The sequence below is a fragment of the Dendrobates tinctorius genome, unplaced genomic scaffold (genome assembly GCF_039654945.1).
Source record: "Dendrobates tinctorius isolate UK_male_01 unplaced genomic scaffold, ASM3965494v1 ptg000138l, whole genome shotgun sequence".
Taxonomy (NCBI): domain Eukaryota; kingdom Metazoa; phylum Chordata; class Amphibia; order Anura; family Dendrobatidae; genus Dendrobates; species Dendrobates tinctorius.
Window position 1 is genome coordinate 18637568 of NW_027361806.1, and position 26528 is coordinate 18664095.

The 26528-nt window shown below is 45.2% G+C and overlaps 1 protein-coding gene across 2 annotated transcripts in view; it reads left to right on the forward strand.

Annotated features, from left to right (window-relative positions):
* SRSF11 (serine and arginine rich splicing factor 11) overlaps positions 1 to 26528 on the forward strand; it is a 44407-nt gene continuing 17879 nt past the window's right edge. Inside the window, exons 1-7 of one of the 2 annotated variants that reach the window (XM_073544776.1) lie at positions 1 to 323; positions 8716 to 8849; positions 15956 to 16065; positions 16326 to 16418; positions 25245 to 25294; positions 25391 to 25518; positions 25609 to 25693. In XM_073544776.1, coding sequence (XP_073400877.1) covers positions 202 to 323; positions 8716 to 8849; positions 15956 to 16065; positions 16326 to 16418; positions 25245 to 25294; positions 25391 to 25518; positions 25609 to 25693 — 722 coding nt within the window. In that variant the 5' untranslated portion in view covers positions 1 to 201. Of the gene's footprint in view, positions 324 to 8715; positions 8850 to 12836; positions 15651 to 15955; positions 16066 to 16325; positions 16419 to 25244; positions 25295 to 25390; positions 25519 to 25608; positions 25694 to 26528 lie in introns of those variants that run through there. The other variant, XM_073544777.1, reaches the window with a different exon arrangement.

The window sequence follows — 26528 nt, forward strand, 5'->3', positions numbered from 1 at the left end:
GCATTGTGGGACAGTGCGGCCCTGTCAGCTCCTTTGTAGATTTTCATGGCGGCGGCTCCGTTGTCGTCGCTGTGACCGGCCGCGCTCCCGCCATTCCCGCCGGGGACTCCGCCGCTCTCGTCCTCAGATTACTAATCCTGTGTGTTACTCTTGTTTTTTTTTGTTTCCGTATTTAATGTGTTAAAGCAGGAGGCTTGGAAAATGGCTTCTAGCACTGACGTGATCCAGGTGACGAACGTGTCTCCCAGCGCCAGCACTGAGCAGATGAAAACCCTCTTCGGGTTCTTGGGCAAAATCGAAGACTTGAGACTCTTCCCACCAGAGTAAGTGACCGGAGGAAGCGGCGGGGAGGGGGGAAGATGGCGGGGCAAGATGGCGGCCGGCGGCGACCCCCTCAGCACCGCGCACCTGCTCACACATCCAGGCCTGTTGGGTTTGCTTTGTTTACCCCTTTAAGGCAGATTCTTTTTTCCTGCAAGTGTTATTAATTACATTTATTTTCTGACCTTGGGCACATCAATATGATAAGGGGATGTAGGAGGGGGTCTGACCTCAGGGACCACATATAACCTGAGAAAGAAGGGGATGTAGGAGGGGGTCTGACCTCAGGGACCACCAATAACCTGAGAAAGAAGGGGATGTAGGCGGGGGTCTGACCTCAGGGACTACATATAACCAGAGAAAGAAGGGGATGTAGGAGGGGGTCTGACCTCAGGGACTACATATAACCAGAGAAAGAAGGGGATGTAGGAGGGGGTCTGACCTCAGGGACTACATATAACCAGAGAAAGAAGGGGATGTAGGCGGGGGTCTGACCTCGGGGACCACCGATAACCTGAGAGAGAAGGGGATGTAAGCGGGGGTCTGACCTCGGGGACCACCGATAACCTGAGAGAGAAGGGGATGTAAGCGGGGGTCTGACCTCGGGGATCACCGATAACCTGAGAGAGAAGGGGATGTAGGCGGGGGTCTGACCTCGGGGATCACCGATAACCTGAGAGAGAGAAGGGGATGTAGGCGGGGGTCTGACCTCGGGGACCACCGATAACCTGAGAGAGAGAAGGGGATGTAGGCGGGGGTCTGACCTCGGGGACCACCGATAACCTGAGAGAGAGAAGGGGATGTAGGCGGGGGTCTGACCTCGGGGACCACCGATAACCTGAGAGAGAGAAGGGGATGTAGGCGGGGGTCTGACCTCGGGGACCACCGATAACCTGAGAGAGAGAAGGGGATGTAGGCGGGGGTCTGACCTCGGGGACCACCGATAACCTGAGAGAGAGAAGGGGATGTAGGCGGGGGTCTGACCTCGGGGACCACCGATAACCTGAGAGAGAGAAGGGGATGTAGGCGGGGGTCTGACCTCGGGGACCACCGATAACCTGAGAGAGAGAAGGGGATGTAGGCGGGGGTCTGACCTCGGGGACCACCGATAACCTGAGAGAGAGAAGGGGATGTAGGCGGGGGTCTGACCTCGGGGACCACCGATAACCTGAGAGAGAGAAGGGGATGTAGGCGGGGGTCTGACCTCGGGGACCACCGATAACCTGAGAGAGAGAAGGGGATGTAGGCGGGGGTCTGACCTCGGGGACCACCGATAACCTGAGAGAGAGAAGGGGATGTAGGCGGGGGTCTGACCTCGGGGACCACCGATAACCTGAGAGAGAGAAGGGGATGTAGGCGGGGGTCTGACCTCGGGGACCACCGATAACCTGAGAAAGAAGGGGATGTAGGCGGGGGTCTGACCTCAGGGACTACATATAACCAGAGAAAGAAGGGGATGTAGGAGGGGGTCTGACCTCAGGGACTACATATAACCAGAGAAAGAAGGGGATGTAGGAGGGGGTCTGACCTCAGGGACTACATATAACCAGAGAAAGAAGGGGATGTAGGCGGGGGTCTGACCTCGGGGACCACCGATAACCTGAGAGAGAAGGGGATGTAAGCGGGGGTCTGACCTCGGGGACCACCGATAACCTGAGAGAGAAGGGGATGTAAGCGGGGGTCTGACCTCGGGGATCACCGATAACCTGAGAGAGAAGGGGATGTAGGCGGGGGTCTGACCTCGGGGATCACCGATAACCTGAGAGAGAGAAGGGGATGTAGGCGGGGGTCTGACCTCGGGGACCACCGATAACCTGAGAGAGAGAAGGGGATGTAGGCGGGGGTCTGACCTCGGGGACCACCGATAACCTGAGAGAGAGAAGGGGATGTAGGCGGGGGTCTGACCTCGGGGACCACCGATAACCTGAGAGAGAGAAGGGGATGTAGGCGGGGGTCTGACCTCGGGGACCACCGATAACCTGAGAGAGAGAAGGGGATGTAGGCGGGGGTCTGACCTCGGGGACCACCGATAACCTGAGAGAGAGAAGGGGATGTAGGCGGGGGTCTGACCTCGGGGACCACCGATAACCTGAGAGAGAGAAGGGGATGTAGGCGGGGGTCTGACCTCGGGGACCACCGATAACCTGAGAGAGAGAAGGGGATGTAGGCGGGGGTCTGACCTCGGGGACCACCGATAACCTGAGAGAGAGAAGGGGATGTAGGCGGGGGTCTGACCTCGGGGACCACCGATAACCTGAGAGAGAGAAGGGGATGTAGGCGGGGGTCTGACCTCGGGGACCACCGATAACCTGAGAGAGAGAAGGGGATGTAGGCGGGGGTCTGACCTCGGGGACCACCGATAACCTGAGAGAGAGAAGGGGATGTAGGCGGGGGTCTGACCTCGGGGACCACCGATAACCTGAGAGAGAGAAGGGGATGTAGGCGGGGGTCTGACCTCGGGGACCACCGATAACCTGAGAGAGAGAAGGGGATGTAGGCGGGGGTCTGACCTCGGGGACCACCGATAACCTGAGAGAGAGAAGGGGATGTAGGCGGGGGTCTGACCTCGGGGACCACCGATAACTTGAGAGAGAGAAGGGGATGTAGGCGGGGGTCTGACCTCGGGGACCACTAGTATCCAGAGGTTGTAGGAGGGGGTCTGACCTCAGTGACTATATAATTATCCCGAGAAAGAAGGGAATGCAGTACAGATTCTGACCTCAGGCTATCAATATCAAGAAGGAGGTGTAGAAGTCAAGGCTGTGGAATTGGTAAGCCATACCTCTTGATTCCTCAGTTTCCCTGACTCCCAGCTCCACAGCCCTGCTTCCTACATCCCATTTTTTCCTAGGATATTTATGGTCCTTGAGGTCAGACTCCTCCTGCATCCCCTTCTTTCTCTGAATATTGATGGTCCCTGAACTCAGGAGGGGGGTCTGACACCACCAATATCCTGAGAATGAAGATGATGCAGGAAAGGGGTCTAACCTCAGGGACCTCTAATTTCCTAAGAAAAAAAGCGAGGCAGGGGGTCTCTTGACAGATAATGTTGTGGGAGATAAAGATCTGTCAGTCTTGTTTTAGGCTGGCTGCATATCCTTTAGTTCTATAAGACATTAAGCTGTAACGCCTATCCCATATAGAGCATAGGGGCGTCGGGCGAGACAGGATCCAGCCTAAGCATTTGGGACCTCCACAGTCCCTGAGAATGGAGGAGGGCACTAAGCTGGTTTAGTGCAGGTATCCAGGGCACAGTTGTGAAGAGGCTGCAGCTTTACACCAGCTCTGTGCCTTCTTTCCCAGGATAGTGGTCCTCGAGCAGACTCCTGTACCCCGTAATCTACGCAATAGTTGGTTGTTCCAAAAGATTGGTACCCCACCTTTCCCCATGCATTCCCAGGATAGTGGTGGTCCCCTAGGTTTGGACCTTTGATGGTTTGTCAGCAGACGTTTTTGTGATCTTGTGGCTGTTGGATGATTATTTACACCATGTCTGGGGTCCTCCGCTCTGTTTGGTGGTGGTCCCATCTGGAGGTGCAGAATTTGTCATGTAGCGGCTGATATTACCGACGCGGCGTTCTACCGACTCAACCAGTGGTTGCTAGTCTCCCCCTAAGAATCTGGTTCTTATTCCTTCTCTACATCCACTATTGAGGGTAGTCAGTCACAATAGAGGGGATAGTCCATATATTTTTCTTTTTTAATGGTTGAATCTCGCCGTTCCTCGGTATTGCTGCCTGTGTCAGCTGGTCTCCTTTTTTTCCCCTCTTGTGGACCTTGTGTTGCTGCAGCGGTCATGTGCGCTCTGGCCAAGAAGAGAAAGCATGAAGTCTGTTTTTGACTTGACGGCACTTGACCACTGCAGCCAATTGACGCCACTTGAGAAGATTAAGCAAAGACGGGTGGGGTACACGTGGCCCTGTGGAGCAATGGTGAGGTCCTGTACGTGATCCCATCATGGGCTTTTTTTTTATAATTTTTTTTTTTTTTCTTATATGAACAGATGCAATTGTGAGGAGGTAAACTATGGTTAATATGGTCACTTAATCCATGTTCAGTTTGCATAATGTCAGCAGCGCATCCTGTGCACGCAGAGAAGTGCTGACAGCGATTATTAGACTGCACAGAAGGTGAAATTGGCCAAAGAACAAATTTGTTAAGACTTGTGTCTCCTCGACCGCCTAGATCGGCCTCTGCACCTCCTAGTAATGATTGCAGCATAGATACCAGATAGAGGGAGTTGTGTGGTGGAAATTTGGCTTCTTCGTGGCATTTTTGGATTTCTCAATTATAATTATTTGTTGAATTATGAGACAGACCAGAAATAGATTGGTTTCAGCAAATTAGAAAATTTGTTACTTATTTTGTGTAAAGGAAAGAACTAAATTTGGCTTTAAGTGTGAATTTAATGAAAATTTGCAGCAAGACTTCATTTCTGAACAGTTTTTTTTTCCCCCCAATTCTGCTGCAGGAGTTTCTCTCCTCTGCTTAACTCTTGAGTAGCCCTTTAAAGGATTAGTTATCCCCTAGGAAATAACACTCCATTCTTTGGGGCCACCAGTGATCCTGAGAATTGAGGCTCTTTGAGTTTCGGAGAGACGGCACTGAGGTTGATGTGCCACTGCATTGAATTCCATGGAGTAGTGAAGGTTTACAGCCATCCTGTTGGCTTCTTAGCAGCGCTTACAAGCTTTATAGCAAACAGATTGCAAGCACATCCTCTTGTTTAGGACACCAGCCACTTAGGTATTCTGTCACCAAGGCAACAAGTAGTACTGGAAGGATTTTCACGAAGATGTAAATTTTGATGATTGTGATCGTTATGTAATTGCAGTCCTGTGTAAGGGCCGGTGTAAATGTGAACCCCTGTAATGTTCCTGCATGCTGGGTTTGAACCTGCTGTAGTTATTTTCGTCACAATAGAAGCTATCATTGTGAGCCAAGGTACACTGTGTTGCAGAGCAGTCGGGAAGTGTGTGCCAGCAATGCTTCCGCTCGCTGTTCACTGCCAAGTTTCTCATTTTTCATTGAAGAAGCTTTCTTCAAATCGATCTTCAGACATCTTTCCCCATATATACCATATGCTCCTCCCGAAGTGGATTGTCAGATTGTTGCGTTTTTTCTTCTCACAAGTTTGTTCATATTGGTGGAAACACTGCAACCTTTCCACCCTAGTTTTGCAGGTGGCAATATATCACAGTTTCAGTGAAATTGATGAGATTTTACCAAGTCTCATTCACTATCATAAAAATATGTACGAGTGTGACCTGATCGACGGTGTGGATTGTTTTATCTGCAGCATGTCAGATCTTTCTCCGGATATTATCCATTGCAATGCATAGTGTGGATCCCACAACAGAAGCCAAATATGCAGAATTGTAAGGAAATTTGCCATTTTGGTAACTTAATATTTATAAATATTATTTTAAATTTTTTTTGCCTAATTCCAGTTGATAAGGTGGAGCAAGAGGCCGTGTGGTCATGAATTTGCTGCTGAACTGTCTACACTTATGTAGCATCTGCATTCATTTAGAATGTCTTAGCAATTTCTTCTAATTACCGTATATACTTGTGTATAAGCCAGGTTTTTCAGCCCCTTTTTTGGGCTGAAAAAGACCCTCTCGGCTTATACACGAGTCATACGCCAGAAAGCCTGCGGTAGAGCAGAAGACATCATACTCACCATCCTGGAGTCTGCATATCCGGCACTGCTACATTTCAGTCCTGGCGTCTGTATCTCTCCTCCTGTCTGCTTCTTCCTGTGCGGTCACGTGACACCGCTCATTAATGTCATGAATATGGATGCATTTCCACTCCCATAGGGGTGGAGAGCATATTCATGACTTTAATGAGCGGTACCATGTAACCGCACAGGAGGAAGACAGGAGGAGAGATGCAGTCGACGGGACTGAGATGTAGCAGAGCCGGATATGCAGACATCAGGAGGGCGAGTAGAACTGGGGGAGGGTGAGCCATGCCATATTCACCTGTCCCCCGTTCAACCACTGTGCTCAGTCTCCGGGTCTTCTGGCTGTGACGTTCAGTTCAGAGGGTGCGATGACGTGTTTACTGTGCGCCTTCTACCTGAACAGTCACTGCAGAGAGCCGGCGACACTGAGAAGCAGCGGCCAACGACGAGAGGTGAGTATGTCAGTTTTTTTTTTTTTTCTTTTTAAATCGCAACAATATATGGGGCATATATTAATATGGGGCCACCATTAACCTTTGGCAGCATTATATGGGTAATATCTTAATTTGGAGCAGCTTATGGGGCCAACATTAACCTTTCTTCAGCATTATATGGGGCGTATTTAAATATGGAGCATCTTATTATTATTATTATTATTATTCATTTATATAGCGCCATTTATTCCATGGTGCTTTACATGTGAAAAGGGGAAATATAGACAGGTACAATAAATGTGTAAGACTGGGGACACACAAGTACATAAGGAGAGGGGACCCTGCCCGTGAGGGCTCACAGTCTACAGGGATGGGTGAGGATACAGTAGGAGAGCGTAGAGCAGGTCGTGCGGTGGTTCAGTAAAGAAGGAAGCACACTGTAGCGCCAAACCATGCAAACATGAAAAATGAATAATGAATTGCATTACTGCATTAGAAGTATGAAAAATTGGAGAGTTTAGTGCATAAAATGGCCAAGTTATGTGTACCTGGAAGCCAACGTTGAGGTATTTCTCGTTTTCCAGGTCCCTATTCTATGCCAATCCTCACTAAGACTGTAGTCTCCATCTGAATGGGAACCTATGAAAAATCCTCTGTTAGGACTGAAGTCTATATCTCTGTGGAGGGGAAATGGCCCTGGTTTGATTAAAAACGCCTGCAGCTAACAGGTGGAGTGCTCAGTCAGAAGGATAATGAATACAAATTTCAGAAACTGACCGTCACATCCAAACATAAGCATAGTGTGAACAGTTGCTGAGCACTCCACCTGTTAGCTGCAGGCGTTTTTAATCAAACCAGGGCCATTTACCCTCCACAGAGATATAGACTTCAGTCCTAACAGAGGAATTTTTCATAGGTTCCCATTCAGATGGAGACTACAGTTTTAGTGAGGATTGGCATAGAATAGGGACCTGGAAAACGAGAAATGTCTTAACGTTGGCTTCCAGGTACACATAACGTGGCCATTTTATGCGCTAAACTTTCTCAATTTTTCATACTTCTAATGCAGTAATGCAATTCATTTTTCATGTTTGCATGGTTTGGCGCTACAGTGTGCTTCCTTTTTTGCTTGAAATGTATAGGAGTTGGTGACTCTAGGTTAAGCACCTGTTCACACTATGCTTATGTTTGGATGTGACGGTCAGTTTTTGAAATTTATTGTGCGGTGGTTGAGTAGACCGAGGATCATTGCAGGCTGTAGGCTTGTTGGAACAGGTGGGTCTTCAGGTTCTTCTTGAAGGTTTCTTCTTATGGGGCCACCATTTTACTTTTATTAGTACCGTATCTTTATGTTTGAAATTTATCAGTAGCTGCTGCATTTCCCACCCTAGGCTTATAGTCGAGTCAATACGTTTTCCCAGTTTTTTTGTGGCAAAATTAGGGGCCTTGGGTTGGCAAATACTTGAGTATATACGGTAGGTATTTAAGACAAAAGATTGTCTCAAATCGCCATCTGCCCCAATTTTCCGTCCTCTTCTGGCCCATTTTGCTCCCCTGTTTTGCCATATCATGCTGTGTGGGATGGAGATGCTTTTGTAATGCAAGTCTATGAAACTCAAAAGAAGCCCCATAGTCTTGCATCAAGAAAGCGATTTCTGGCCCACATCTAAACCCCCTGTGTGAGCCGGCAAATGTGATATCTGGCCACGTGGGCCGGAAAATGGGCAACAAGTATTTGGGTGCACTTGGAACTACATTGTGTACGTGTGTAGGTGAGATTAGGTGCAAAAATTATGCAGACAATATCCCACTGACACAATGGGCAGATTTATTATAGCTATCTTTTAGGCAGCGTTAGCTTGGACTTGGCAGTCTTACAATTCTCCACGTTTATTGCAGTAGCTCACGCTGTAATAAATTTGGTGTAATTTTAATGCCATCTTGTCTAAAAGTTGAACCAACAAAAGCTTTGTTGCACAGTATCTCAGCACAATTCACACCACCTTTGTTGTGCGAGTTGGAAGTGTCAGTCTGTGGATGTGATAGAATCACTGCCTTCTATGACTGTGTCCTGTCTGCCCATCATCACTGTCGGAGTGCTCTTTCTCCAAGCGCAAGATAGAAATCTGCGCAGGAAGGTGAGTGACGTGCAACGAATCCCCCATTAATCGGGGGCAGACACCTTGCTTGTTACATACAAAGTACTTTTCACCTCCTGCGTCGCACTGCTGTGATCTTGCATTCACCTTGGTTTTTCCTCTTCCTTTTTAGTGATTCTCCTTTGCCTGTAACATCTCGTGTCTGTTTTGTAAAGTTCCATGATCCAGACTCTGCCGTGGTCGCTCAGCATCTGACCAACACGGTGTTTGTGGACCGAGCGCTGATCGTCGTGCCCTACGCAGAAGGTTTGTACCCCACTTGCTTATTCACATTGCCGCACAAGGAGAGGTAGAGGGCGTCTTGTAGGCTTTGAGGGAGCGCCGTCTGCATGCTTCAACCTCTGTTTATTACTGGTGATCCCTGGTACACTGAGCCTTCCCTTACATTTGTCTCTGCAGAAGTATTGGTCTAACTTGCAAAACCCATTAGTCAAATTCTAGATTTTTAACGCTATTTTTGCTGTACATGCATTATGAGGATAGTGATTGCAATCCATTCCTATTTAATATGCTCCGGCTGCAATGAAGATGAGGAGGGTGTACCACGGATCAGTGGTGGTTTATTATTTAGTAAGTCTGTGACTTTTCACGGTGCAGAATGGGCCTTCAGGGCGTTTACGTCTCCTCTCTCCCTCTTAAGTTTTGCATCCTTCTATGCCTCATTATTTGCCATATAATAAACTCTCTTCTCTGTTATTTGTGTGTGTGATTCTTGTAGTGGAGAAGGCAATTGCAAAGCCCTTCCTGATGGCAGAAAAAACTGGGTCCTCTTCTGCTTCAGGGGATTGTAGACATAAACTAGACGCCAGCAAGCACTCGCGTCCCCAAGTGTTTTTCACGGTGTAACTACTGGTTACTGACGTGCTCTTTCTTTACATGTACATTGTATGGCTTTATCTGTTTTTTTTTTTTTTTGTTCTTTTTTTTTATATCCTTTGGGCATGTTAGTTTTAGATGCTTTTCTTTGTAACTTACATGACTTTGGGGGAATTGTTCTCCACTGACTTATCCAGTTTTCTTTGCAGCCATATTGACCACATGGATAATTTCCTGAATAGGTATCACTGTTATTATGTGGACACTTCTATAACTTGTGATTGGTTTTTCATTACATGATGTGTTTATGGGTGAGGGGCACGTACATGCAGGTCTATGGATGAAGTCCTTGTGGCTGTGACGCCCGGGGTCGGCTCCTTAGGACCAGTTTTTCAGCACGCTCTCATTCGCACAGTCGTATTTATGGCTTTGTCATTACCTTGTGGACGTACAGATAAATGCAGCTTTGTGAATGAGTGGTGGGTGCTGCCTGTACGCAAGTGACGGTCTTCATGCAAACTACTACTAATCCTAATGGGGGAAACTTGTCCCAGACCCTCCGTACATCCCTTATATACTGTATATAACAAGGGATGGATCACAACAAGTCCACATTAGAGCTCATTCAGATGTCAGTCATTTTTAACATATGGATAAATAAATTGCAAAACTTCTTGTATATATAGTTTTGCAATGTTCATTGCACATGAATTATGTACTGATGCAATTTGTGTACGGTCTATGATTTTCACAGACCCATAGACTTGATGGGGAAATTTTGATCCATGGCTAGAAACAAAAATGCACACTGTCCACAAAAAGAAAACACGGACATGTGAACTGCACCGTAGACGTTAATGGGTACATTTTCTATCCATGAAACGCAGAGCTAGGGCACATATGTTTGAAAATGGATGTCTGAATGAATCATAAAGGCCTCAATTTCCCACCCTCTGGACCTTGGGACACAAACTTTTAGCTCCTGGCACGAGGCCCGTGGTCAGGCCTGGAGTTGTGACCTTGTTGCAGATAAGGGACAGTTACAAAACTATGTAAGCCTTAAGGCTGTGGCCAGACAGTGCCGCCCATTGATGCACAATTTTGTTTCACAGTTGTTCGGTCTTTGACCCGTGCACGTCTTGGCGGAGTTTTGGTTGCACTGCCACCGCACCGTCCGGCTGTTCCCTTAGGCTGCATTCACATACTGCACAACCCAATGTGACGGTCGGTGGGCACCACATGATCTTGGCCCAATCTCAGCGTTATTGTGTACATCGCAGGCCCACAATACTTAAAGGGGATGCTCTGGATTAGATAAACATGGTCGCTTCCTTCTGAAAATGAGGTTGTTGCTACTTCTACAGCTCCTTTTAATGGATGTGCATGGGGCTAGGTATATGTGTGACGTGTGGTCTAGGTTTTGGAAGGAAACATATTTTTTTTTTTTTTTTTGTTTTCTTCTAATCCTAAATTTTCTAATAGAGAATTGGAGGAAAAAACATTTCTCTGTTCCTCTTTACAGCAAGATGGGAACTTGAAAGCTGACATTGTAGGACAGCGCTGTACAGTTTTGGGGCTTTTTCTGTGACCGTGACCCTACAGCTGCTGTAGAGTAAGGGCGTGTAGAATATTTCACGGGTTGTGCCGCTCTAGGTCGTGGCACTTACAACCCTCGTGTGTAGATAAATGTATTCTATGGCTGTAGGGAAAGCGAAATATTTAATGCTTCTCCGCTCCAGATTTTAGGTTTACACAAATTGTTCTTTCCATCAGTTTTACACAGCTTGTGCCATTTTCTTCATTATCAGTAATCCCTGACTGCAATCCTGGCATCCATGTACGTGAGGCTTCGCCTCCGCCGGACCTTCAAACTTATGTCTCAGAGGTCCCTAATTGTCGTCCTGTCCTTACCCCCCCACACCTGTGGTCCCGCTAGGCAATAACATGTCTGCCATTCATGCTCGCTGCCTGGCATTTTAGTATCCTTTTCCCTAAAATTCAGATGCAGTACGACATAAGCAGCCAAGGTGTATTCAGTCCTGACTTCTCTAAAGAAAGGACAACACAGTACGAATAAATGCTTTGTACCTGCAGTGATGAGACCGGCGGGGTAAAGGGACCTCCATGGTTATGGACCAGTCTAGAACCATTCACCAGTCCTCTCATTGTTTGCCAAAATGAAATGTCATGTACCCTGGCGTGACTGATCAGACTAATGGAGTCACTCATCCCGATTTGCCCCTCGAGGTGCTTACCATTCATCATCTTAAAGGGATTGTGCTGTTGGAGGATTGGCCGTGCACTGAGCACTCGACCACGTGGAGGGAGCGCCGAAGTGCCATCATTTGCTTATGATCTAATTTCTCTGCCACTAAACCACTAAATAATCTACTACCGGTATGACTTTTATAACTCCCCTATGTAAATGTTTTGGTGTCTCTAGTGGTCTCCAATCTGTGGCTTTTCACTATTCCGTAAAGGTTGGCAGGGGTCTAGGTAAGAAGCTATGACCTATCCATAGGATAAGTTATAACTCCTAGATTGGTGATGGTCCGACTACTGAGACCCCCACTGATCACCACACTAGAGAATGATTGCAGAGGCAATTCTGTCTGCAGGGGGGCTCTGCATTTGGCTCCCAACCCATGTGGATAGGTGATAGCTACTTATGGGAGCAGGCTGGGAGTTGTAGTGTTGCCACCGGTTGGAGAGCACCAATGGAACCAATCTCAAGGCCGGACAAATGCTCGGTCATTTGGTGTGCTGCTTTGTCGGGGAGGGAATGATCAGATTTGGGCCGGATTTTGCAGGCGCATTGGTTAATGTTTGTTTCTTTTGTCTGTTTCTTTTTTGTTTCTTTTCATTTCTACATATCCACGCAGTATTTCATGGTTCTAACAAAGCGGCAGTGTAAAAATATAAACCATGACGCATGAAAAATACCTGGTGAGGGTCCTCATTGCTTTTTCATTTTTTTTCATTTGTATTTTCTCTTTTTTTATATATAAAATGCGCTTTACAATTGTCCTAACTGGAAAATCCAATGCATGATCTGTTAGATGCTGTCTCTCCATAAGAGCGTCTTATATTTAGTTTTTTTTTGTTTTTTTTTATTCTATTACATATGACCAATTTGGTTTTATCCCGGACAATTGCATGACTGCCCCCTCCCCGTGAGGTATACCATATACATATGCAATGTTTGGTGAGACACCCGAAGACCCAAGGGTCGTCCAACTCCCTCACCCTCCTCCGATCATCGGCTCTCTGCCGCCCGCGGTGTAATATCTATTTGCTTAAAGTCTACAGCTCGCAGCTTAGGTGGAAGGAACCATGACCTTTATTTAACAGTGGTTTTTCTTTTTTGTTGTTGTGTTTTACAGTTCTTTTCCCTGGTTCAGCCTGAACTATATACCAGGCCCTGCTGAAAATACCACTCAACCGTTTTCTTCTCCAGCTTGTCCAGTTTCTCTTAAGTGCCCTGTATATGTTGTATGTTTTATGCTGACATGCATTTTGTTAAGCCAAGACAATATTACTGGTATTTGCAAATCTCTAGTTACATTTTGGTTTTCTTTTTGATTTACTTTGTTTTCTTTCATTGCTTTGCTCACAATCTGATTTTTTTTTTTATTTATTTTTTCCTCTTTGGGTGGGGGCTTTAGACAGACAAATCCTTTCTCCTCAGGGTAGAGTAGCTCTTACTGACGTCCTGGCAAAAAGAAAAAAAATAGCCTTGTGCTCCACAAGGGGAATGCAACTGTTCTGATGTCTGAGCTAAAGGTATTGATGATCTTAAAGGTCTGACACCCCCAGCGATCAACTAATTACCAGGTTACACAATGTACGGAGCAGACACTGGGTAATGGCCACATTCTGGTTCTGCAGTTCAGCTCCTATGGAAGTGAATGTCATCTAAACTGCAGTACCAAGAAAACCACTACACAGTTGCTGGAGCTGTGGTGTCCTGACGCCATGTGCTGTGCCATTATGTATCCGCTGGGGTGTCATTACTGATCCTGGCGTTCCGTTATTATTCCTCACTGCAACTTGAAGTTGCCAAGCTTCTATTTTTTTTTTTTTTCTTCTGTGAAATGAGGCTGAAGGGACTGAGTATTTCTACAGTTCTAACTTGCATTGAGCTACAGGCCTCGGATGCTACTGATTAAGAGTCTGGTGGCGGGTCAGTATGTGATTGCCTATACGCCATTCTTAAATACTGGCTGCAGGCCTGCATGCATCTAACTTCATACAGAGCAACTTACACATGGACTTCCACGTTGAATCCACATGCAGCACCTCCCTGGGCCTCGACCGTCACCCTGTAACCTTTTTTTTTTTTTTTTGCCGACCCTGCCTCTTGCCATTAGTGCTGACATACAGTTTGGTGATGAGCAGCCCCCCACACAGGGGTTAACACACTTTTAGGTAGGGCGTTCGATCAAAAGAACCAATGTTCATTTACCCTGGATCAGTTTGTGGCCCTCGGCTGTCCAATTTTTTGCCACCCATGTATTCACAAGTCGTCCGGAATATGTGTGGAGCCAGATACTAGTGACGGGGTCAAAAGGGATTTTGTGACGACACGGCCCCTACAATGGAAACTTTTAGAGAAGTCTATCTTTATTGTAGCGACTATTGGAGAGTTAGGCTATGTTCACACTTTGCGTTTTTTACTGCAAATTTTAAGGTACTTACAAAAATTGTAAGTTTTGCTGTGTTTTTTTATTGCCGCATTTTTGCTGTCTCTTGTGCATGTTGATAAAGTTTAGTGGCCCCCAAACAAGCCTGTTTAAACTTCCTTAGGTTTTTACAGCAAAAACTTGTACCTACGTTTTTGCACTTACCCATTGGTTTCAATGGGTGAAAAAAATGCTGCAAATACACTGAAAGATGTGACATGCTGCAGTTTTCAAAAACGCAGCAGCTTTCTCAAGTGGTCAGGAAAAAAACCGTGTAACATGAGATTTCTAAAATCTCAGACATTGCTGGCACTGTAAAATCCACTTTAAAATTTGCATTAAGAAAAGCTGCAAAAAGGCAATGTGTGAACATGGCCTTATTAAGCTTATAAATATGCAATGTTTTAGCTGCAGTCCATCGTGGCTGACACCGGGGGGATATGGGGTCACATCCAGGCCATGCACTCTCTCAGTAAGTTAGAGCTCTGGACACACTCAGTTGTTTCCACCCCATTTACATCAAACTATTTAAGTAGATTATAAAGTGGACCTCCAGTTATATAAAAAATTGCTGCAGTTCATCTTTTTATCTTTATGATTGCAGCGTGCGCAAAGTTTAATACCGATTTTGCTCTGAATGGCAGCAGGGACCGGCCATAGTCCATGTGGTCTCCTGTGCAACACTGGAAACCTTAGCACGGCACAGACCACGGCCGGGGCATCTCGCTGCTCAGAGCCATGTCTGGACATGATTTAAGTGTGAATATGGTTGGTCTGCTATTCTGCATAATTGGAGGCACACATTAGAAGGTTCCTCCCATCATGTGAAGTGATTATAATCGGTGGGGATGCGACTTCTTGGACCGCCACTGATCTGGAGAATGAAGGGTGTTTCAGCTGCCGACTTTAGTTTTTCCTTCACAGCTGCTCTCTTGGCCACTAGGCTGCTCAGGGCCGCATTCACCTATGAGACCGTGCGGTAGTTTTCCTGCACTGGCGGGTGGATCTCTGCGCCTGTCTGCAGAGAAAACCATGAAGCGCAGGCAACATGTAACCAGCATTGATTGTCCTAGAGGTCGCACCCCATAAAGTGATGGCTCGTCACCAGCTACGTGTCATCGCTTTACAAGATGGGAAAGGCCTTGAGCGCCATGTATCAGAGGCTGGAGAGTCAATATTACGGTTCACCAGCAGAAATGGCTGCCTTCCGCTTGTGAAGTTTCCTCGGCTCTGGTTCTCGGTGGCAGATCCCAGATCGCTGCTGCACAGGTAAGGAAAATGCCTGACTTAAAGCTCCCACTTCTCCTGCACCTCCTCACAGTCTATCTGTACACCACTCTATGGTAGGTATGCTAAGACAGCTAGTGAACTGTTCCATATGATTAACTCCTAAACCAACCTTTTTTTTTGTCTTGTGTATCTTGATTTTTCTGTGTGCTTTATAGTGAAGCGGCCGACACGAGTCGTTGTTCATTAATCAGAGAGCACACCCCCGGAGAGCCGACTGTGCTTGCTTACGTTTGGTTCATGAATTAAAAATCGAGTACAGGTGATGAAATCTTGGCAGTGTTAACACACAAAGCAAAAAAAAAAAGTAGTGTGTATTGTGCAATATCTTTATTCTTAATCTAGAATCTCTTAACCATGTGTAGAAAAAAAAATCTGCAAGTGCAATGATGTCTCTGTAATGGTAGACTATGGCAGTCAGATAAGTGGTGGAGCAGTGGCAGATTATCTGGGTGTTCCTTTTATTTTCTGCATTTTATTATTTTTGTATTTTGTGTGTTATTTTTTTTTTTTTCTTTTTATTATTCTCGGATCCGTGCGTCTAATGCAGATGTGGTTTTTCTACAGGAATAATTCCTGATGAGTCTAAAGCCCTGTCACTTGTGGCCCCAGCTAATGCAGTCACAGGTCTGCTTCCTGGCGGAGGACTTCTTCCGACTCCAAACCCCTTGGGTCAGGTGAGTGTGAAGTCACGGGCTTTACTTGGTGTGTGTGGTTTTACCTGCAGTATATGTCCAGAAAAGTTCTTCCATCTGTTGCACTGCATTTTCTGTAAAACTACAGCTCCTAGCATGCCCGCAGTTATTAGGGCATAATGGCAGCAGCTGTAGAGCCACAGGTCGGGCAGCTCTAATGTTAATTGTATTTTCTCCTTTATTATATATTTTACATACTGATTATATTTTTTCCCCGTTTCCTCATTCCATATGGACGGTAGCTCGGTGCTGTACCACTCGCTGCTTTGGGAGCTCCTGCTTTGGATTCTACACTTGCAGCCCTTACTCTTCCTGGAGCCAACCTAAACTCCCAGGTACCAAATAACCATCCACAGCCTATAAAACATTGTTTTCTGTATTTACAGGGGTTGACTCATCTTCCTGAATGGGTTAAACTTTAAAACAAAAAATCAATTTTGCAGTTTGCCTTTTAAAATCTTTATTCTCAAAACATAGGGATTTTAAATTCTATTATGTATGTCATAAGACTCCTACAAAGATTTTGAGCTTTGTGCCCCCCAAAATATAACCACTAAGAAGAGAAACACAATGTATGCACCTGGGGGGGGGGGGGGGGCGTGGCTATGTAGCTGGAGAGAGGAGATGCTGGTTGAAAGAGCTCCTCAGAATCCTGCCTTGTCCTGGACTCTGGAACCTCTTACCGTGGTATATTTGGAGCTGCCTGGATCCCCCTGGTCCCCCCCGCAGAAGGATGTGGATCGGCTTTGGTGAGCCGACAACCGGGGAGACCGGAGCGGGCGGCTGATCCTGCACGAGGCGGTCGCCATCTTGGGACGCGTGCTCTGTCACTGAGAGCTGCGACGTCAGCCCATACCGCTGCAACGCTATTCGGGCAGTGAAGATACATGCTGGCAGACAAGAGGGGACATGCGGTGAGTGCCCTGGAAGATTGGGCCCTGTGTGCTCTCTCCCCTCCGTTGATTAATCACTACATCGGCTGGCGCCATCACTGTGGGAGGCTCTGAATACCCCCTCTATTGCTGCTGTCTCTGTGGGGCCCCCTCTCCTCTCTCTCTCTCCCCTAGCCGCAAGGAACTCTATTGGCATAATACCGGTCACCGTCCTCACAATTTCACTTGGCCTCCTTTCTGTATCCTCAGCTACAATCCTCTATTAATAGCCCTGCTGTGTTCACCATCTGTGGTGGGAAAGATCCAAGCATATACCTCTATCTGTCTTAATGGATCACACTACAGTTAACCATGAGTCGATTTAAGGGGTCAAGAGTAGCAGAAAAAGTAAGAGTTTGCAAGACCCAATCCCTCTGAAAGTGCACAGCCTCTTAGAAATACTTCTCAAGTTCAGCGCAAAAATCGTCCTTCTGGGCGTGAGGAGGAGACTGAGCAGGAAGAATTGACTCTTAAACAGGCGTCTGAGCAATTGATGCAGGCTACCTCTCTAACTAGGACATCCCTGACTGAGAAAATAGAGCATGTCTACACGGAGGTGGGGAGGCTTCGTCAAGATATGCAGACCATGAAGGGGTGCATTACGGAGGTGGAGACGAGGGTGTCCCGGGTAGAGGATACCATTGCACCTATGGAGGCCAAATTAACGAAAGTGGCGGGCTCTATGAATGCTTGGAAGCAGAAGGCGGATGACTTGGAGAACAGAATGCGTCGGAATAATATCCGCATCATTGGTCTGCCAGAACGCTCGGAAGGTCAGCATCCTGAGCAGTTTCTGGAAGACTGGCTTAAGACCTCACTGGGAGATGAATTCTCTTCAGTGTTCGCTATTGAAAGGGCTCATAGGGTCCCTACAAAACTCCTTCTTCCGGGAGCCCCGCCTCGACCTCTCCTGGCATGCCTCAACTGTAAGGACAGAGATGCCATTCTGCGTCTTGCACGACTAAAAAGTCTCTTTAAGTTCGACAATGCTGTGATCTCCGTTTTCCCGGACTTTTCCATGGAACTTCAGAAGCAGCGGGCACAATTCATCGAAGTCAAGAAGCAGCTCAGGGACAGAAACATTATGTATTCAATGATATATCCGGCCCGGCTTCGGGTTCTTCACGGAGGTACCTCCGTGTTTTTCACAGATCCAGTGGAGGCGACTGACTGGCTGTGGTCCCATAGGGGATCCCCTGCAAAGGAACCCTAATGTGACAGCTGTTAATTCGGATCCTTTCAGTCAAAGGTCTAATTCTCGGCGAGTATCCAGTTACCAACAATACCGGACGATGTGTTCAGTGATGGTATCCCCTTGGTTGTTTTTTGATGGGGGCGTGAGACTGTGTTCCTATATTACTAGGTTCTTGTTCAGTTTTTTTCTTTTCCAAAAGTTTTAGTTTTTATAGTTATTTACATAAATGCCGCAGCCAATGCCAATTTTGTTATCTAGGTGATCTCTGCATTGTGCTCGGACACCACTATGCAACTTATCCAGATAGGCGGTAATGGGTTCTGAGTTGATATGCATGACCTGAAATGTAAGAGGCATAAAAACCCTCTGAAAGAAAATTAGGGTGTTCTCACAAATTAGACAATATCGCCCTCACATTGTGGCTCTGGTTGAGACGCACCTGACCAGAGACCCAGTTCGGTGTGGGTACAATGGTTTATACATGCTTTCCATACCAGCTATTCAAGGGGGGTTTTACTGTTAATACATAAAGATGTTCGGTGGGAAACCAGGGAGGCCCGGAAAGATCCCGAGGGACGGTTTGTGTTTGTACATGTGCTGATCAACTCTAAGAAATGTTATTTTGTGTATCTACAACCCTCCCCCAGCCAATATGTCAATTATCCAGAAAGCATTGAGTTTTGCCCTGAATTATCCAGATACGCATGTCATTTGCATGGGAGATTTTAATCTGGTTATGAATAATCATCTTGATAAGCTGAGATTGTTATGGAGTGCAGAGTGGAACCCCCCCCCCCCCACGGCTACATCCCAGCTGTCACAATTCATGGCGGGTAGCGGGTGGCTGGATCTATGGAGAATGCGCCACCCTGAGACGAGGGAGTATACTTGCCATTCCTCCACTAAACGCTCCCTGTCTCGTGTAGATTATATTTTTGGATCCAGCAGCCTGGTGATATGGGTGGATGATAATGAACATGGCAGTAGGGGGATTTCAGACCATAGTCCGGTCATTCTTAAACTTAAATACGGACCATTGAACAATAGGATAACATGGAAATTGAACCCTTTTTGGCTGAAGTTGATGAAATCGCCTGATAGAACGATAGATCAGTTACGTTGCTTCGTCTCGTCCCACCCTGAACCCCGGAATATCAATTTATTTTGGGACACTCTTAAGGCTCATCTGAGGGGTTGTTTATCCTCCACGATCTCTTACATTAAGCGAGTGACATCGGGAGAGGATGATGAGATGGAGCGACGTCTGAAAGATTCGGAGGCCGCCTACATATCTGACCAAACTAACAGCAATAGGGTGGAATGGTTGACTGCTCAAAGGTTATATACTCAACATATACCGTAGACAATAAAACCAAAAGTAAACTTTTTTGCCTGACAATCTTATTTTGAGCTGGGGAATCAGGCAAGCAAATTTTTGGCTTACTTAGTGCGTCAACATAATACAACTAATACAATATTACAGATTTGTAACCCGGATGGTACTTTGGTTTCTTCAACTGAGGAAATACTGAAATGCTATTATGATTATTATAGTTCATTGTACAATTCTAAGACTGATGTTGATAGTTTAGACACCCCCGGCTATCTGTCAGATATAGAGTTTCCCACATTAAGTTCTTCCCAACGGGCTTTCATTGATGCTGAGTTTACTCTGGAGGAGATAGAGGATGCCATGAAGGATATGGCCTCTGGGAGGGCCCCTGGACCGGATGGATTTCCTGTGGAATTGTATAGGAAGTACCAGGAGATATTGGCGCCCCTTTTGTTGACGGTGTTTCGGGGGATTTGGGAGGGGGGATCCATGCCGGAATCCTTCTATGAGGCTAATATAATAGTTCTTAAAAAGGAGGGGAAGGACCCTTTAGATTGTGGATCTTATCGGCCCATATCATTAGTAAATGTGGATTATAAGATTTTTATGAAAATTTTGGCCACAGGTTGAACTCGGTCATATTAGACCTCATACACTCTGACTAAACTGGCTTTATGCCTGGTAAGAGTACCTCCATCAATATTAGACGAGTCCAATCGGTGGTCCAATATACCTCCCTTTTGCCGGACAATGAATGGACATTGGCATCAATTGATGCGGCCAAGGCCTTTGATTCTCTTGAATGGCCTTTTCTCCGTGCGTGTTTGCAGAAATATGAATTCGGTGATAGATTCCAAAAATGAGTCAGTATATTATACAGGTAGCCCAAGGCCCGGGTCATTGTATATGGTTCCATATCTGAGCCCTTTTCATTACATAGGGGGACTCATCAGGGGTGTCCCCTTTCCCCGGCCCTTTTTGCTCTTGCGATTGAGGCACTAGCAGTTCGCATAAGATCTTCCCCTAATATTGCTGGTATAGAAATGGCTTGTCGGACAGACGCCATAGGCCTATATGCTGACGATATGGTGATATTTACGGACAAAGCGGAGGAGACCCTGACAAGAGTGAAATATTCTGGCCTATACCTAAATTGGGAGAAGTCTGCTTTAATGCCTCTTTCCCATGCTCCAATGCCACGACTTGAGACTCTCTCCTCATTACCCATTGTAACTAGTTTCAAATATCTGGGTATCCATATTTCTCAAGGCATTAAGTTTGATTTGCAACTTAACATACATCCACTGCTGGAGATGGTCAAAGCCAAATTTACGATCTGGGGTAAATTTCCACTGTCTGTAGCCGGACGTATTAATGTAATTAAAATATTACTCCCCAAGCTTAGCTACTTTCTCCAACATAGTGCTGTAGTGGTGCCCAGATCTTTTTTTTTGCAAATCTGAATTCCCAGATCACATCTTTTATATGGGGGAAAACCAGGCCCAAACTTAAACTATAAGTACATGGATGTCCGACGGTCACCTCCCTAATTCTGAAGATCTGCTTCATGCCGCACAAACTAGTTGCCCGCTAGGATTTTTGGAAATGAGGAAAATAAATGTCCCTCGGCTGTTACCCCTGCTTCGTCTGGCACGATCAGTATGGAAACATTAAAAGGGTAGTTGGATTTGAGGATATTATAGCTGAAATGCCCCTATGGAATAATGATTACCTTCGAGCATTACTTGAACACCCATCTGCTGAGTTCTGGGCTCAGTATAATGTTTTTACGATAGGTGATCTAGATGATCGTGGAACTCTGATATCTTTTGAACAATTACAAGTTAACCGCAATGTCCCGAGATCCCAGTTCTTTTGTTATTTACAACTAAGGTCAGCATTTCAATCGCACATGAGATGTATAGATAATGGTATCTTGTCTTTACCCTTGAAAGGGATCCTTAAATCACAGGGCCCTCAGGGTCTCATCTCCTCTCTATATACATACAGTGCCTACAAGTAGTATTCAACCCCCTGCAGATTTAGCAGGTTTGATAAGATGCAAATAGGTTAGAGCCTTCAAACTTCACACAAGAGCAGGATTTATTAACAGATGCATAAATCTTACAAACCAAAAAGTTATGTTGCTCAGTTAAATTTTAATAAATTTTAAACATAAAAGTGTGGGTCAATTATTATTCAACCCCTAGGTTTAATATTTTGTGGAATAACCCTTGTTTGCAATTACAGCCAATAATCGTCTTTTATAAGACCTTATCAGGCCGGCACAGGTCTCTGGAGTTATCTTGGCCCACTCCTCCATGCAGATCTTCTCCAAGTTATCTAGGTTCTTTGGGTGTCTCATGTGGACTTTAATCTTGAGCTCCTTCCACAAGTTTTCAATTGGGTTAAGGTCAGGAGACTGACTAGGCCACTCCAACACCTTGATTTTTTCCCTCTTGAACTAGGCCTTGGTTTTCTTGGCTGTGTGCTTTGGGTCGTTGTCTTGTTGGAAGATGAAATGACGAACCATCTTAAGATCCTTGATGGAGGAGCGGAGGTTCTTGGCCAAAATCTCCAGGTAGGCCGTGCTATCCATCTTCCCATGGATGCGGACCAGATGGCCAGGCCCCTTGGCTGAGAAACAGCCCCACAGCATGATGCTGCCACCACCATGCTTGACTGTAGGGATGGTATTCTTGGGGTCGTATGCAGTGCCATCCAGTCTCCAAACGTCACGTGTGTGGTTGGCATCAAAGATCTCGATCTTGGTCTCATCAGGCCAGAGAACCTTGAACCAGTCTGTCTCAGAGTCCTCCAAGTGATCATGAGCAAACTGTAGACGAGCCTTGACATGACGCTTTGAAAGTAAAGGTACTTTACGGGCTCGTCTGGAACGGAGACCATTGCGGTGGAGTACGTTACTTATGGTATTGACTGAAACCAATGTCCCCACTGCCATGAGATCTTCCCGGAGCTCCTTCCTTGTTGTCCTTGGGTTAGCCTTGACTCTTCGGACAAGCCTGGCCTTGGCACGGGAGGAAACTTTCAAAGGCTGTCCAGGCCGTGGAAGGCTAACAGTAGTTCCATAAGCCTTCCACTTCCGGATGATGCTCCCAACAGTGGAGACAGGTAGGCCCAACTCCTTGGAAAGGGTTTTGTACCCCTTGCCAGCCTTGTGACCCTCCACGATCTTGTCTCTGATGGCCTTGGAATGCTCCTTTGTCTTTCCCATGTTGACCATGTATGAGTGCTGTTCACACGTTTGGGGAGGGTCTTAAATAGTCAGAAAAGGCTGGAAAAAGAGATAATTAATCCAAACATGTGAAGCTCATTGTTCTTTGTGCCTGAAATACTTCTTAATACTTTAGGGGAACCAAACAGAATTCTGGTGGTTTGAGGGGTTGAATAATAAATGACCCTCTGAATAAACTTTTCACAATTTAAAAAAAAATTAAACAAAGAAATAACATTCTTTTTTGCTGCAGTGCATTTCACACTTCCAGGCTGATCTACAGTCCAAATGTCACAATGCCAAGTTAATTCCGAATGTGTAAACCTGCTAAATCTGCAGGGGGTTGAATACTACTTGTAGGCACTGTATATGCTGTCAGTAGGGACAGAATCCACCATAGACTCCGTTAAGAAGTGGGAAAGGCTCATCCCAGATATACGGGGAGAGGAGTGGGAAGAAATCCTGGAGTCACCAATCAGGGTATCTCCGTCTGTTAATAACAGGATGATACAATTCTATATTATAAATCAATCATATTTGATTCCAACTCTACTCTTTAAGATGGACCGATACCAGTCATCGGAATGTTTGAGATGCCATTCCATAGACGCAGACTTTATTCATATGATCTGGTACTCTCCTATTGTTGCACAATATTGGAAGGAGGTGACATCATTATTAACATCTCTGGTACAAATTCCTGTTCCCCTTGAACCACTGGTCTGTCTGTTTGGAGTATGGGATGAGGAGACATGGGGGTCAATATATTGGGATTTTCTTAAGGGAGACACTGTTTATGGCACGAAAGGTACTGGCATTCTGGTGGATGGGAGGTTCATCTCCCTCTCTCGGGTCCTGGATCAATTTAGTGAATTCGATTATCCGATATGAACGTACGTTGTATCAAAACAGAGGGTGCCCGTGTAAATTTGAGAAGATTTGGGAGAGGTGGAATTCCTCTCACCTCACTTTGTAGAGTGGAGATGTCACATAATAAATAGTTAATTGTCTGGAAGTAGGCTGCGGAATAGCTTTTGTTTTTGTAGATGTAGGTACGGTTTAGAAGTTAGTTAGATCTCGTCACTCGAGTAATAACATAAGACCATTGTGATTTAATTGACATTGTTTTGCTTTATCTTCTATACAACTGGTATTCACATTTTGCCTTACATTTTAATGTCATGTGAAACACATGTATATTTTGTACTATGCTTAACATTATGTACCAGTATGTATGTTGTACACCCTGTTTATGGTTTAATAAACAAATTAAAAAAAAAAAACAATGTATGCAACTCAATATAGAAAGTTTATTAGTTTCTTACATAACATACAGCAAGTACAGACAGTAAGAAGATGGGTTCAAATGGTGAAGACCAGGCAAAAACACTTTATCAAAAAGAGCTCTTGTCATGATAAAGATTGCACATATACCCAAAATATATACCAGGAAGATTATGGGATTGAAAATCAACCTGACCAGGTTCAAGGTAATTCTTATGCAGGCTGAGTATTCATGTAACAGGTTGTAAGGGGATCTTTTTTTGTGTATGGTTTTAATAACAATGTAGAATTGTGGCGTCCCACTATACTTTTAGGGGAAAGGTCCATCCAAGCAAAATCCTCCCACACAACATTACATGAAGTTTTAGACCAGAAAATAGTGATGTTCATAAAGTGCCATTAACAGTGCTATCATAAGGTGCTTACCTAGGTGGGATGATGAGTGTGCTTCCCATAGCCCTAAAGTGCCTTTTGTGTGGTGGGCTTCCTTGGGGGGGCTGTGACACAGCCCCCAGAGGAGGGAGGATTGTGGTCGGATGGACCTCTCATCTAACAGTATAGTGGGACACCGCAATTCTACATTATTAAATCCATACACAAAAAAATCTCCTTACAAACTGTGACATGAATACTCAGCCTGCATGGAATTACCTTGAACCTGTCAGGTTGGTTTTTCAATCCCATAATCTTCCTGGTTGATCTTTTGGGAATATGTGCAATCTTCTTATGACATGAGCTCTCTTTGGAGTGTTTTTGCCTGGTCTTTACCATTTGAACCCATCTGTTTACTATGTCTGTACTTGCTGTATGTTATGTGAGTAACAACCTGATAAACTTTCTATACTGATGTGCATACATTGTGGTTATATTTTTGGGGGCACAAAGCTCCAATTCTTTGTAGGATTCTAGTATCAAGGGAGTTGCCCTCCATTATTTTCCTTCTTTGAAATTCTAATATGTGTATCCGGTATGTTAGTTTTTGTTAAATATTTACATGTCATTGCCTAGGTTATCGGCCTCAGTGACCTCATAGAGGGCAAGATGTTATAGCCCAAATATATGTACGGCCATGTTGTTTGGTAATGTGAGGATTCTTGGGGAAGGAGACAGACCTAGCTTTGATGTCTTCCTCTGACAAACACCTGTCCGCTTTGTTAATGACGTGTCGTCTTTTCTCTCCAGTCCCTTGCAGCAGACCAGTTATTAAAACTTATGAGCACAGTTGATCCAAAGTAAGTGATAACTCACTAGTCGGTAATGTCCCCCCTCCAGCCGGCAGGTTTGGACCTCCGGCTGCTTTGACTGATCAGTGCTTTTTTTTTTTCTAGACTGAATCACGTGACAGCTGGACTGGTGTCACCAAGTCTGAAATCTGACGCATCTAACAAAGACATCGAAGAAGCCATGAAGAGGGTCCGGGAAGCCCAGTCTTTGATTTCTGCTGCCATTGAGCCCGGTACGTTCCTTGCTATTCATATTTCTTTTCTTCTTTGTTCTTTTCATAAGGTTTTTTTTTTTAAAATTTGTATATTTCCCCCCTTTTAAGATAAAAAGGATGACAAATCTAAAAAACGTTCACGGTCACGTTCCCATTCCAGGAGAAGGAGAACACCCTCCACCTCCAGACACAGGTGAGAAATGTCACTATAAGTCCTGATAATAGGGAAATTCTGCGCCTGTTCTTTAGCAGACACTCCATACTGGGTCAGTTTCCATTTTTGCGTCTTAAATTTTTAGCCTAAAATTGTGTTTTATTCTTGTTTCTCCATGGCAACATGGCTGTGTGAGGGCTAGTTTGTTTTGTTGTTATTCCATTAGAGACCATACATTGCAGTATGTAGAGACATTAAATTACTTATGAAGCCCAGCTACAAACATAGCAGAGACGTTCACCTCGTGCTATCTTTTCCACTGCCGGCTCCCACCATGTATGTAGCAGTTCCATCTCCTAAAAATAAAACCATAAAAAAATAATTTAGTTATCGCTGCGTTCAGAAATGTCCGATCTATAAAAATATAAGTTACTTTGATCGGTAAACAGCTGAATAAGAAAAAAAACAAAACGCCAGAATTATGGGGGTGTTTTTTTGTTTTTTTTTGTTGCCGCAAGATTTCAATAAAAGGCGATCAAAACATCTTATCTACCCCAAAATGGTATAGGTAAAAACTACGGCTCAGGTGCAAACAATAAGCCCTCACCCAGCCTCAAATCCTTGTAAATGAGAATGTTACGGGTCTCGGAAAATGGTGACAAAAGCAAAGTATTTTTTTTTCATACTAATTTCGTAATTTTTTTTTCACCACTTAGTTTTTTTTTAAATTTATGTTTGGTATCTGTGTACTTGTACTGACCTAGGGAATCATAATGGCAAGTCGGTTTTACCATATAGTGAACATGGTGAATTAAATAAAAAAAAAAATTGCACTTAACGACCAGAGGTATTTTTGGTTTTGCATTTTTATTTT